This window comes from Scylla paramamosain, chromosome 19 (assembly GCF_035594125.1).
Source record: "Scylla paramamosain isolate STU-SP2022 chromosome 19, ASM3559412v1, whole genome shotgun sequence".
NCBI classification, from domain to species: domain Eukaryota; kingdom Metazoa; phylum Arthropoda; class Malacostraca; order Decapoda; family Portunidae; genus Scylla; species Scylla paramamosain.
The window spans coordinates 8,654,376-8,669,449 of record NC_087169.1 but is presented as its reverse complement, the minus strand read 5'-3'; the positions used below and the strand labels follow the sequence as shown (position 1 = coordinate 8,669,449).

At 42.3% G+C, this 15,074-nt stretch overlaps 1 protein-coding gene across 1 annotated transcript in view; it reads left to right on the top strand.

The window, feature by feature from the left end:
- Positions 1–15,074, top strand: part of LOC135109464 (uncharacterized) — a 117,643-nt gene that overhangs the window by 5,032 nt on the left and 97,537 nt on the right. The window contains exon 3 of the mRNA XM_064020843.1: positions 9,986–10,200. Coding sequence (XP_063876913.1) covers positions 9,986–10,200 — 215 coding nt within the window. The remainder of the gene's footprint in view (positions 1–9,985; positions 10,201–15,074) is intronic.

The window sequence follows — 15,074 nt, the reverse complement described above, 5'->3', positions numbered from 1 at the left end:
AATTGCAGTTGGCCCTTTTAATGAGCTTTGACAAGCAAATAAATTAAAATATTCCCGCCGACCAACGGACCTCTCGATCCATCCGGCTGTTTCTTTCTCTCTCTCTCTCTCTCTCTCTCTCTCTCTCTCTCTCTCTCTCTCTCTCTCTCTCTCTCCCCTACCATGTGATCAAGCCCAGCACATCTCTCTCTCTTTGTGTGTGTTGTGTCCCCTCTTCTGTAGTGGCCTGATATTTGTAAGAGAAGGACATACTTTAGAGAGACAGCGGTATGAAACTGTATTTGGGGGCATAAGTAAGGTAGTATTTGGGGAGATAATACCTATACATCTCACAAGTTTGATTATTGCGTTGGCCCCTACAGGAGGCTTCATTTGTATTGCTCTCGGTGTTTAAGATGGGTATTTGTCTTTGGGGCCATACTCGTGAAGGTAACTTGCGTTGGCGTCCATCTTGGAGCGGGCACCGCCCCTCCCTTTGTCTTAGTTTAGTGCCTGAGGGAGCATCTGTGTTACCTCATTGTTTAAATGCGACTGATCCCCATTTTCGTGTTACTGTCTGCTTCTGCATCAACAGGATATATTTCGTACATGCTCAGTGTTTGATGTCTTTCATTTCTCCAAACTTGTCAGCGTTAGGGGAAACAGAGTTTGTCGCCTGAGAAATACGAAACTGGTTAAACTCAAAGCCGGGTGCCCTAATATCTTGTTGAGAAGTGGGTGGACGCTATTGTGGGCGATTTTCTCATAAGATATTATAGTCTAGCCTATTCGTGTCGTACTCGTGTCCGCCTTTCCACTGGACGTGTAGTTGTGACTCCTTTCTCAGAAAGTGTAAGAAGTGTTGTGTTGTATTTTCCTTGTGGATGAGTCAGGGTGGTGACCTAGAAGCTATAGCTGTTTGCAACCAACGAATTGCCTGGTTATATATATATATATATATATATATATATATATATATATATATATATATATATATATATATATATATATATATATATATATATATATATATATATAGTCTGTCGATATTGACAATGACTTCTTCACTCTTACGGAGTGAAGAGACCTACGTGATGAGTTAATTAAGGTGGAAAGGAGGGTGCACTATCTTCAGTCCCACCGTCTTAACCAAATGAGCGTTGTATCTGGTGTCATGGAAGCTTCAAGACGACCAGGAGACGCTGGGGGTTGTTGTGGTTTGCCGCAGCATCTGCCTAGCGATGACCGATGAACGTGAAGTCCCACCACATTTTTAAAATCAGTTTTACTTCTCCTTGGTGGACTGTTCACAAGAAGTGAAGAACCCCATCAACCCTTCGGGTAGGGCCAAGATCACTCATACGCCACACACCAGGGCAGCGAGGTCACAGTTCTTGAGTTACATCTCGTACCTACATTAAGAAGTCCGCCCATCTGCCTTACCAGGTCCGGGAATTGAACTCGAAGCTTCTCGGTTGAGTCGAGCGTGCTAACCACTTCACTAATCAGATACACACACACACACACACACACACACACACAAAGAGATTTATAGCAATAATAATGATAATAATAATAATGATATCATAGAATGCACTACTTACTGTTTCCCTCAAATTATAGAAACAAATTTGAACATTTCATAGTTTCTTTGCGTGTATATATTTACTTCCTGCTAAAATGATCCGATAAATTACGTTTATTGTGGGAACTTTTAGAGCTTCACTCACCCTATGATCTCCCAGCTAACACACTTACGTAGAAAACATGGCTAGATATAATTATAAATAACGAATAACTTAGCTGTGGTACACGTGGCTAGCAGGGAGCTGTGATGGCCGGGGTGGTGTTCTCAAGTACTGTAGTTGGTGTTCCATTACCAACGGGTGGTCGTGTTACGTAGCCGAAACCGACTCTGCTGTTGTTGTCCAGGGTTCCGTGCTTTTAAGTTCTTATCAACTTATTGAACAAGTGTAGGCTGTAAATTGGCGGAGGTACTGATCTAGACGGTGGCTAACTGGCGACTGCTACCGACAACAAGGACCAAGCCCCAGCTTGGGTTCCCGTTTCGCCACGTCGTCAGAAACAAAAGCTACCCGGAATCCGCACATCTAATTCAAATTTATAATAGTAACTGATGCTTAATTACTCCCAGTGAGGTCTAAAGCACTGTTCAGGGGGTGCTGTGAACTTATCATTAAATCCAGCTGTGACCTCACTGAACGTTTCCCTTTGTGTCTCACAACACAAGAGGGTAGTCACAGCCTGCCCTCTAAAGACAACTCTCTTCCTGCACACAAAACTACAAGCACCTAATAACACACACACCCTTCACTCAAAAATTTTAAAATCATCATGGCGACTCCTACACCAGCCTCGGAGTCCCCATCTGGGGAGGGGACCATAAATGTCCCCAGGTCGGACTGCCTTTCTGTCGACGACCCTAAGTGTCTTGACACCCCCCTCAACTTTTTCTTCATTAACTTCTGCAACATTCGCGGTCTAAGATCTAATTTTCAATCTGTAGAACACCACCTCTCCTCTTCTAAACCTCATCTTCTTTTCCTCACTGAAACTCAGGTGTCTGAGGCAACTGACAGTAGCCCCTTTTCTGTTCCCTCCTACTTTCTCTATCCTCATTTTCGATCCAAAGCTAGATGCTGCGTTTATGTGCGCAATGACTTAACCTGCTCTCGTGCCCACGCTCTTGAATCTTCCGAGTTTTCCACCATCTGGCTACGACTACAGAGTCACTCTCATACTAAATTTATCTGAGCTGTATACCTCTCTCCTAACTCCTCTGACTATAAGAAATTCTTTGACTACTTAACTTCCAAAGTGGAGCACATTCTGACCCTCTTCCCTTTTGCAGAGATCTCCATTCTTGGAGACTTCAATGTTCACCACCAGCTTTGGCTTTCCTCTCCCTTCACTGACCATCCTGGTGAACTAGCCTACAACTTTGCTATCCTCCATGACCTAGAGCAATTGGTGCAACACCCTACTCGTATTCCTGACCGTCTTGGAGATACACCCAACATTCTCGACCTTTTCCTGACCTCTAATCCTTCTGCTTATGCTGTCACCCTTTCTTATCCGTTGGGCTCCTCCGATCACAATCTCATATCTTTATCTTGTCCTATCACTCCAATCCCTCCTCAGGATCCCCCTAAGCGAAGGTGCCTCTGGCGTTTTGTTAGTTGGGGGGACCTGAGGAGGTATTTTGCTGATTTTCCTTGGAATGACTAATGCTTCCGTGTCAAAGACCCGTCTTTGTGTGCTGAGCGCATATCAGAGGTGATAGTGTCTGGCATGGAGGCATACATTCCTCACTCTTTTTCTCGTCCTAACCCTTCTAAACCTTGGTTTAACACAGCTTGTTCTCGTGCTATACATGATAGAGAGGTGGCCCACAAAAGGTACTTAAGCCTTCCATCACCAGAATCTCATGCACTTTATATTTCTGCCCGGAACCATGCCAATTCTGTTCTCCAGCTAGCCAAAAACTCCTTCATTAACAGAAAATGTCAAAACCTTTCAAGATCTAATTTCCCTCGTGATTTCTGGCATCTAGCCAAAAATATCTCCAATAACTTTGCTTCTTCTTTCCCTCCTCTACTTCAACCAGATGGCACCACTGCTATCACATCTATTTCTAAAGCTGAACTCTTCGCTCAAACCTTTGGTAAAAACTCTTACCTTGGACGATTCTGGGCTTGTTCCTCCCTCTCCTCCACCCTCTGACTACTTCATGCCACCTATTAAAATTCTTCGCAATGATGTTTTCCATGCCCTCGCTGGCCTAAACCCTCGGAAGGCTTATGGACCTGATGGGGTCCCTCCTATTGTTCTCCGAAACTGTGCCTCCGTGCTTGCACCTTGCCTAGTCAAACTCTTTCAACTCTGTCTGTCAACATCTACCTTTCCTTCTTGCTGGAAGTTTGTCTACATTCAACCTGTTCCTAAAAAGGATGACCGTTCTAATCCCTCAAACTTCCGTCCTATTGCTTTAATTAGTTAAAATAAATAAGATAAATATATAAACACCTAAGATGAAAATACTGAGGTGGATGAAAACTCTACGAGGAAAACTACATACTTTTTAATATCAGATTTTACGTTTTTTAATATGTTTAAGATACCAATAAAGGTTTCACAAAATTTCTAACTTTTCCGGGGAATTCATACCGACGATCAGATAGACAATCTTGAGGAGGTACTGTACTAGAAATTCTTTGCGTTGAGGATAGACTTGAATTAAAAAGTTAGAGGGTTTGTTTGAAGGACGGGAAGAGTTAGCCTTACTTCATCAGAACCGTAAGTCTTTCGAGGATCAGGGACAGGGAGGGAATACTGAACACCATTACCAAGGATTTCCAGAATGGGTTTGATATACATACTAGCTACAGGGTGGAAAGAGGAACAAGGAGGTATGTTCTCTACATAATTTCACGAGTTTCAAGAAAACATTTTTTTTTTTCACATTGAACAATAAAATGTTAATTGGTCATTAGTGTATTGCGATGCTTGTCTTGTAGTTCAGACCTCCTGATGTTGCCATAAAAGGTTTCAGTACAATACAGTCCAGTACAAATTTTTAAAGGAGACCGCAAACGAGCGGATGACAATAATAGCTTCTCCGTCACTTCGAACACAGTAGAAATTCACGTGTTTCCGCATTCCGAGCTCCGTGGTAATCAGATTAGAAAAATGGTGGAAGCAGAGCCGCATTTTTCTTACACGTGTGTGTGTAATAATAATGATGATAATGATAATAATAATAGTAATAATAATAATAATAATAATAATAATAATAATAATAATAATAAACGGATTATTAATATGGCAGTTTTGCACTGAAAATATACAATGGGTTTGGGGGGGGTGAGACTTAACACTAAAACTATAGTTAATCTAGAGAGAGGAACTAATTATTAAATGGCTTGCACCATGGTGGGACCCGCTCTGAGGCGGTATCGGTCCGTGCCTGGCGCCTTTAGGGGAGTTATCAGGTTGTGGCGTCGAGTAGCACGGAACGGGCGAGGTGCGCCGGTCGGCAGCATGAGGCGTACGCGTGGGTGGCGCAGCAGGCTCTTCCGAAACTTCTCTAGGCCCTCTCGGTGTCTGGCTGACAACTTGGACAGATTTAGAGTGGTCAGGGCGTCTTTGTAGTTCTTGTTGAAAGGACCAAGGATGACCATGCACGCCCCTTTCTGCACTCTCTACCTGCTGTCGTTGAGTATGGGTGAGAGATGAGAACCACACAGGAGAGGCATACATGAGTTTGAGGAGGATGAAGGTGAGGTCTGCCGGCGTCCCCGGATCTGAGTCTGCGCAGTATGTACAGCCTGTAAGTAGCTGACTTGACTGTGGTGGAGACATGCTGATTTCAGGTCAGCTGGTCGTCCACCGTGACACCAAGCAGTCTGGCCGACCGGACCACCTGGAGAGGATAGTGGCTCACTGAAAGCTGGGGAGGAGGCACTGCCACTGAGGAGATACAGACATGCATCATTACGGTCTTGCTGTGGTTGATGGTCATCCTGTTCCCCTCGGTCCACGCCTGCAACTGCTCCAGAGTTGCTTGTATTGGCGAGTAGTCCGGATCCTTGTTGTTAACTGGACGCCCACGGTGCAGTCGTCCACATACTTCCAGCGAAGGGGAGAGTGGGTGAGATCATCATTGATGAGAAAGCACAGTGGACTCATCTTGGTGCCCTGGGGGACCCCATAAGTCAGCTGTTGGAAAGTGGAGACGGAGCCCTGATAGTGGACAGCCTGACGCCTCCCTTTGAGGAAGTCTGCGAGACACGATACCAAGTTGTGAGGGATATTCAGACTGATGGCCTTGCTAATGACAACAGTGTAGTCAACAAGATCAAAGATTTTTCTGAAGTCCACAAAAACAACAGTTAGAGAGGTGTTTTGTTTGTCCAGGTGGCTGTGAAGGAATTCAAGGAAGCTGATGAGCTAGTGAGAGGTAGAGGTGGCTTTAATGTTTGATGTCAAGAGAGTTCTAATTTTGGTGTAAGCCCAGTCGAAAACAAAATCTTCACAAATAAGACAGTAGATGAGGGTGATGGCGACTGGTCTGAGGTCATTGAGTGACTGTGGACTGGGAGTTATGGGGATGGGGATGACGTAAGATGTTTTCAAGTCCACGGGGCAGGAATGTTGAGAAAGGGAGGCATTAATGATGGAGCACAAGGATGTGGCTACCTAAGGACCAAATTTCTTATAAATTTTAGTGGGAAGGTCAGTGGGAGTGGTGGATCTTAGTTTATATTTGGGTATCTTTCTAAATACATCCACCACCTTGACAGCGGAAGGAGGAGAAGGAGCGGGGAGATAGGTCGGGAAAGCAGTGATGTGGAGGGGAGAAAAAGTTTGACAGACAACTTCAAAATGATCGTTAATCTGTTAATCTCCTCAGCCGCGAGATTAACGGGAAGGTATGAAGTACAAAGAAGAGATAAGGAGTGTTTTTTTTGTAAACGACGCACAGCTTTGATCCTAGAGTACCATTGTCTGTTGTTGGCAAGCTTAAGCTGGTGTATCTTGTCTGGCGGTCTTAATCTCTCTAATAATTCGTCATCCACTGGCTATCAGATGGGTACACTTTGACGCTCTTGCCTGGGAAGCAGTGGTGGAAGGCTTCCGTGGTGGTGGTGACGTAGTTGCTCCATTTGGTGTGGTCGTCCTCCTCCAACACCTCGTTCCACGGGTGTTGTCACCCACTGCCCAAACTCCCTCGTGGCTTAGTCAGGATGGGGCGGTGTGTGTGTGTGTGTGTGTGTGTGTGTGTGTGTGTGTGTTGCATACACAAAAAAAAAAAAAAAATGTAACGAGTGGGAACCTTCAACTTCTCATTTCAGCTCCACCCATTAGCGGATCGCCAAAGCCGATCATCCTTCTCCAATACGTTCAATCTTCTACGCCTTCCTCTTGGAACTGTATTCTGAAACACATCTGCGTCGCATCTCCACTACTTTTATAATTCTTTAGTTGAAGTTACACAGGTTTATAGAAGTGTTTTTTTTTATGCTTCTAGAGACAGATTAATAAGATATCACCATTATCAACAGGAGAAACACTCTTGAAAACCCGGCAAATCATCTTCATATGAGAACAGTTGTGGTGAGAGAGCAGAGCGTTTCTGAATACAGAGTCCTCTGTCACACACACCAGTTGTAAGTATTCTTTCACTGCATCCATAAATCTCCTCTTTAGTCTTCTCTTCCTCTTGCCGGGTATGTTCATTTCCAGCATCCTGCTTTCCTTTCTAACATACCCGAACAATCTAAATTTCGCCTCTGTTGCCTTGTTCCCAAACCGACGTATGTGTGTTGACCCTTTGCTTTTCTTCTTGCAGAAACCTTTCTATCAAATATATCTCCTATGATATGTGATATATCGCAGCCATTCCATTCTAGACTCTCTTCTTAACTTCACTAGCACACTCTCTATTAGTCTGTGTTCACTCGTATGACCCCAATCATCTGAATTCTTCAGCCTTTACCATCTCTACTACCTGCAGCCTTATTTTTCTGTCATCTCTGTTGAGACAGGCACTCAATCTTGAAACTGCTCACTTTCAATCCCCTCCTCTTCAATGCATCTCCATTTCTCCAGCTCTGCTTCCACTTCTTCCGTACTTTCGCAACAAATCATTATGTCGTCTGCAAACATCATTGTTCGTGGAGATTCCTTTCTGATCTCACCAGTAAGCCTGCACATCACAAATGCAAACAAGAACGGCCTCAAGGTCGATCCTTGGTGTAGTCCCACTTCCACTCCGAAATTTCCGTCATCCCAGCAGCACACCTTACTGCTGTTATACTCTCATAGTACATGTCCTTCACCACCTTTACATACTTTTATGCCACTCCCGACTTTCTCATGCAATACCACAACTCTTCTCTCTGCACTCGGTCGTAGGCCTTTTCTAAGTCTATGAATGCACAGTGCACCTTCTGTGCTTCCCTAGATTTCTCCTTCAACATCCTCAAAGCAAAAATTGCATCTGTTGTGCTTCTCCCAGGCATGAAACCAAACTGTTCATCGCTGATCCTCGCAGTCTTGTTTCCATAACTTTTCCCATATTTTCATTGCGTGACTCACCAACTTAATTCCCCTGTAGTCACTGAAGCTCTGCACATTATCCTTATTTTTGAAAATTGGAACAAACACAACTTTTTCTCCACACTCTCGGCATCCTCTCGCCTTCCATGATCTTGTTAAACAACCTGATTTACAAACCTACAGCCATTTCTCTTAGGTTCTTCCATGCTTCCACTGGAATTTGATCCAGACCTACTGCTTAACCTTCCTTCATTCTTCTCATGGCATTTTTCACCTCCCTTCTGCCGATCCATTGCATTTCTTGATTTAACCTGCAATCTTCTCTACCTTACATTTTCAATATTTATTAGGTCTTGAAAATATTCCTTTCCATCTCTGTAATATATTCTCCTCATTTTTTTTTTTTACATCATGCACATTCCTATCCTTTCTATCTTTTTGTCTGGCCAGTCGCTAAAAGTCTTTCTCGCCTTTCTTAGTGTCTGACTTTTCATACAGTACTTCATCTGAATTTTCCTTCTTTTTTGCCACTTTCCTTTTTCCTCGGTTACGCATCTCTTAATTACCTTGACAGCTTTCTTCATCCCTTTGTCTAACACAGCTCTTTTTCGCCGTTTTTTTTGTTGTTTATGCTGTCATGCACCTCGACATTCCACCATCAGGTTTCCTTATCTAGCTCTCTCTGGCCTGGTATCATCCCAAAGACTTTTCTTCTCTCTCTCTCACCATTTCCTATATCTCCCCCCAAGTGACCTCTTCCTCTCAGCTAGAACTTGGCTCACGTCATGACTGAATGTAATCTTGTACTCTTCTTAATGTAATTTTCGCCATTTGTTCTTTGGTTCATTCTTCAATGTTATCCATGGCTTCACCTCCAGCTTCAACTTCCTAACCAACACTCTATGCTGTCTTTACACACTATTTTCGGGCACAATTTTAGAATTACTAAACTCTTCTAGTTGCGTCTTCTACACAACATAAAGTCTATCTGTGTACTCTTCCTCCACTTTTATATATCACTCTTTGCTTTTCTGTCTTCTTAAAACAGGTATTCACTACTGCCATTTCCATCTGTTTTGCAGTCAACCACCATTTGTCCTTCCGGGTTTCTTTCTCCTACACCAGTTTGCCTATCACATCCTCATCACTGTCATTTCCGTGCTTTATTAACAATCCTTTTCTCTCATGATACACTCTCCATATTATCCTCCATCTTTCTCCTAAACACCACGTTTTCCTCTCTTGGTACACTGCATATTGTGATCCATTTCACTCCAAAACTCCACTTTTTTTCGGCATCTCGCAGCCTATTTGTGGGCCTTATGCAGTGATTACATTTATAAGGATACAGTCAATTTCCAGCTTGAAAAAATTCAGTACACCTTTGATGTTCTTTTCCTGTATTAACATTTCAGCGCCGTTTTTTCTTCGCATCCATTCCATGATAGTACAACTTGCAACCTCTTCCAATCATCCTCTTCTTACTTCCTCGCAAGTTAGTCACCCGCATACACAATACATTTCTCTTTCTCCGTTCTACAATGTCGGCTATTACCCTCCCTTTATCAGTCATGGTGCCAACATTTAGAGATCCCACTATTATCTCTACTTTTATGTCCTTCCTTTTTTCCTTCTTCTTCTCCGTCTTCGTCTCCTGTTCCTTCTTCCAACAGTTATATACTGTTGTTCACCGGCACCTTGTTATGGAACAGTACCGTAGTCGGTCGTTGGTAACCCGGGACGCGATTGATCCGGTATGGTATTCTCTTTCTCCGCTTCTTGTTTCAACAATCATTTACACCGGATGTCCTTCCTGACGCAACCATCCCCATTTATCCGGGTTTGGGACCAGCACTGAGCTGCACTAGCTTGTGCCTCCAGTGGCTAGGTTAGTTTGAACCCTTAATTGGTCATCCTTTAACAGGCGCGGCGTGGGAGCCACGAAGGACGTCCGTCAGGTTTGTAGCCGGCCTGTGGCTACTGTCTTCTTTCATTGTGGCCACTGTGTACCGCTCCAACCTCAAGGCCATGCTTATCCTGCCAAGGACACCGCTGCCCTTCAACTCTGTCAACGAACTCGCAGCCACGGACATCTCTGCATATGTTATCAAAGGCAGTCTCATAGACCATGCCATTAAGGTATATACTTACCCAGATTTATTTTTTTTATCTAGTTGTGGCACAATGTACCGTCTCCATATATATACAATACATACATACATTTCCTGTCCCCGCTCCATATACATACAAACATACATTTCCAGAGCCATGAGACCGTTCTCTCATCCAAATTATTCCAATTCTAGGCTTCTGTATTTTTGTGGGGAAAGCTATACTTCTTAATATCTTTCCATATTTTTTACATATATTTTAAACAAGACTGGTGCTATACAAATCTTAGCAGCCGCACTCGCTAATTAAGCGCGAACAGAAAAGATCGTAGGTAGTCAAGAGTAATTTTTAATTAAGGTGAGCGATATCCCTGTGGCATGTGGTTTTCCGCCGAAAAGAGGAGCTTGTTACTAATAAGTATCAAAAGTTGATGCAAAGAATCATAGGCTTGTGACTCTTTAAAAACAATGGATGGACCTTTATTAGTAAGTAGTCCATTTCTACATTAAAGATGTATGTTATTACAGGAATTAAGTGCACCTTTCTCGTAACAATGTTCGGTTCTTGACCAGAACGCTCGAGCAACAAGTAGCTACATTTAAGCAATTTTTTTTTTTTTGTTGATTTATATTAAGCTTTTAAACTTCTGTTTGACGTTCATAAGTGCATTTCTAAAATTACCTTATATAATAAATTATTGTTATGTCATCTATTGCCAATGGACACACACAAACATGTTGGTTGAAAGTGATGGCAAGTTCTAAATTTTGTATTTTCTTAAAAAATCTTATTCCTTAAAAGTGTCCAATTCTCTTTCGTGTGTTGTGTGAGGACATCTTTAGAGTGTGTTATCTCTGCCTTGTCCTATCACTCCAATCCCTCCTCAGGATCCCCCTAAGCGAAGGTGCCTCTGGCGTTTTGCCTCTGCTAGTTTGGGGGGGGACCTGAGGAGGTATTATGCTGAATTTCCTTGGAATGACTACTGCTTCCGTGTCAGAGACCCGTCTTTGTGTGCTGAGCGCATAACAGGGATGATAGTCTCTGGCATGGAGGCGTACATTCCTCACTCTTTTTCTCGTCCTAAACCTTCTAAACCTTGGTTTAACACAGCTTGTTCTCGTGCTATACATGATAGAGAGATGGCCCACAAAAGGTACTTAAACCTTCCATCACCAGAATCTCATGCACTTTATATTTCTGCCCGGAACCATGCCAAGCCTGTTCTCCAACTAGCCAAAAACTCCTTCATTAACAGAAAATGTCAAAACCTTTCAAGATCTAACTCCCCTCGTGATTTCTGGCATCTAGTCAAAAATATCTCCAATAACTTTGCTTCTTCTTCTTTCCCTCCTCTACTTCAACCAGATGGCACCACTGCTATCACATCTATTTCTAAAGCTGAACTCTTTGCTCAAACCTTTGCTAAAAACTCTACCTTGGACGATTCTGGGCTTGTTCCTCCCTCTCCTCCACCCTCTGACTACTTCATGCCACCTATTAAAATTCTTCGCAATGATGTTTTCCATGCCCTCGCTGGCCTAAACCCTCGGAAGGCTTATGGACCTGATGGGGTCCCTCCAATTGTTCTCCGAAACTGTGACTCCGTGCTTGCACCTTGCCTAGTCAAACTCTTTCAACTCTGTCTGTCAACATCTACCTTTCCTTCTTGCTGGAAGTTTGCCTACATTCAACCTGTTCCTAAAAAGGGTGACCGCTCTAATCCCTCAAACTACCGTCCTATTGCTTTAATTTTCTGCTTATCTAAAGTTTTTGAATCTATCCTCAACAGGAAGATTCTTAAACATCTATCACTTCACTGATCGCCAGTATGGATTCCGTCAAGGCCGCTCTACTGGTGATCTTCTGGCTTTCCTTACTGAGTCTTGGTCATTCTCTTTTAGAGATTTTGGTGAAACTTTTGCTGTTGCCTTGGACATATCAAAAGCCTTTGATAGAGTCTGGCACAAAGCTTTGATTTCCAAACTACCCTCCTACGGTTTCTATCCTTCTCTCTGTAACTTCATCTCAAGTTTCCTTTCTGACCGTTCTATTGCTGATGTGGTAGACGGTCACTGTTCTTCTCCTAAATCTATTAACAGTGGTGTTCCTCAGGGTTCTGTCCTGTCACCCACTCTCTTCTTATTATTCATTAATGATCTTCTAAACCAAACTTCTTGTCCTATCCACTCCTACGCTGATGATACCACCCTGCACTTTTCCACGTCTTTTCATAGACGTCCAACCCTTCAGGAGATAATCATATCACGCAGGGAAGCCACAGAACGCCTGACTTCTGATCTTTCTAAAATTTCTGATTGGGGCAGAGCAAACTTGGTATTGTTCAATGCCTCAAAAACTCAATTCCTCCATTTATCAACTCGACACAACCTTCCAGACAACTATCCACTCTTCTTCAATGACACTCAACTGTCCCCCTCTTCTACAGTGAACATCCTCGGTCTGTCCTTTACTTATAATCTGAACTGGAAACTTCACATCTCATCTCTAGCTAAAACAGCTTCTATGAAGTTAGGTGCTCTGAGACGTCTCCGCCAGTTTTTTCCCACCCCCCCAGCTGCTAACTCTGTACAAGGGCCTTATCCGTCCATGTATGGAGTATGCTTCACATGTCTGGGGGGGTTCCACTCATACTGCTCTTCTAGACAGGGTGGAATCAAAAGCTTTTCGTCTCATCAACTCCTCTCCTCTAACTGACTTTCTTCAGCCTCTCTCTCACCGCCGCAATGTTGCATATCTAGCTGTCTTCTACCGCTATTTTAATGCTAACTGCTCTACTGATCTTGCTAACTGCATGCCTCCCCTCCTTCCGCGGCCTCGCTGCACAAGACTTTCTTCTTTCTCTCACCCCTATTCTGTCCACCTCTCTAACGCAAGAGTTAACCAGTATTCTCAATCATTCATCCCTTTCTCTGGTAAACTCTGGAACTCCCTGCCTGCTTCTGTATTTCTACCTTCCTATGACTTGAATTCCTTCGAGAGGGAGGTTTCAAGACATTTATCCACCAATTTTTGACCACTGCTTTGACCCTTTTATGGGACTGGCATTTCAGTGGGCATTTTTTTTTATTAGATTTTTGTTGCCCTTGGCCAGTATCCTTCCTACATTAAAAGAAAAAAAATATCACGAGTTCAGGTCCATGACCCTTCAGTGGTTGCGGTGGAATGCTTCACTCTTAATGTCTGGAGAGAAAATGAGTACCTGATTGTTCGTTTGTTCGTTTTCTATTGTTATTTTTTTTTCAGATGACGCCGGCCTGCAAGTGATTGCTTTCTTTGAGTTCTCTGTGTCGCCTTTTTAAAGTTATAAAAAAGGTTTCGGGAAAAGAAGTGTGAAAAAGAAAATTCAGAGATAGAAATCTGTTTAGTGGTGAGAGTTTTATTACACAGGTGAGTGCTTTCTTTGAGTTTTGTATAGTCTTTGGAAGGATTTAGGGAAGGGAAGTGTGAAAAAAAAAAAAAAAAATTAGAGGTATATATTGTTCGGAGGTGAGAGATACATGTCCTTAAACGTTACCAAGGCGGGCGTTCTAACTTGACGGTTATGGTAAGTGTAGTTTCTGGCGTGTTAGCTAAGATTCTTGCGGCTGAACCTGGAGTTTTATCCAAGTATACTTAGGTGGCCTCGCATTCTTCTATATAGTGCAACAGCGGTGAGACGGTTTCTGAATTGCAGTACTCACATGTTTTAGGTAAGTTGCCGAGAATTTCGCCGGTGCCTTTGCAGCCCATCTTCAAACAGTGAAAATTTCCATTTGTCTTTCTGCCCATGTTGGTGGGGTAAGGTATTGTGCTTAGCTAGCACTTGTAATATGCTTTAGGTCCAAAGGAAGACAGTAAACACTGCTTGAAACGCCTTCCATTTATTAAAAAAAAAAGAAAAAAAAGACAATGCCAGGTACAGAGATACGACTTGCTGCCCGGAGGCCTGCTGCTAAATGAGGAACAGCAGTCGCGCGCGGCACGAAACGCCACATAAACAAAACAGTGACATGAGACAAGCGTAATAAATTAATAAAATAAATAAATGATAAATACTATAATAGAAATAATAATGATAATAACAAAAAGAAAATTAATTTATAATATATACATGGAATCCTATCATATATAGTTCGGCCACACCTAACCTGCGTCCTGGCAGCGAACATAACATATATAAATATGGAAATATGGGTAGCAAAAGCATTATAGCAATAACACTATGTAGCAAAATTTCACTTTTCTTGTTCTTGCCCTTAAACCATAATTTTCTAGTTATTTCCATCTAAACAAAGTAGGAAAAAGTTATTTTGATCCTAAAACTTTCCTTTTGTGATTAGTATAATGAATTTACCTTTTTGCCTTATTTCATTATAGTATGGGTTACTTGTGATTTTCATATCAGGTAAAGACCTTTGAAAAAACTCAGTTGCTTATCTAATTGGTTTTGAGATGCTGGAAATAAGTTAATACAATGAAAAAAATAAAATGTTCTAAAAATTTTTCATTTTAATAAGATCACGAACTGACCAGATCTAGCAAGAAATTTCTCATATTTAGAAGAATTTGCTTACATTTCAGAAATCTCAAATCTTCTTGAATGTTCAATCAGACACTTTTAAAAGTTTCTAGAACATTTTAGAACATTCTATTCAATGTAAACTTTTTCAGAATATTCTAAAACTTTCTACAATACAGTAGAAATATGCCGAAGTATCAAGAATTTTCTTATAATGAATCAAAATATTCTAAAGTAGGCTCAAGAATATTCTATTCATTACAACAGTATCAAAAGGACGAGCAGGAGTCGGATATCGTAGCACAGGAGCTGTGTGAGTGTTACCTTTAGTTTGTGCACAAGAAAGACATTGCGCTACATGATTTGCGATGTCAAGGGTCAT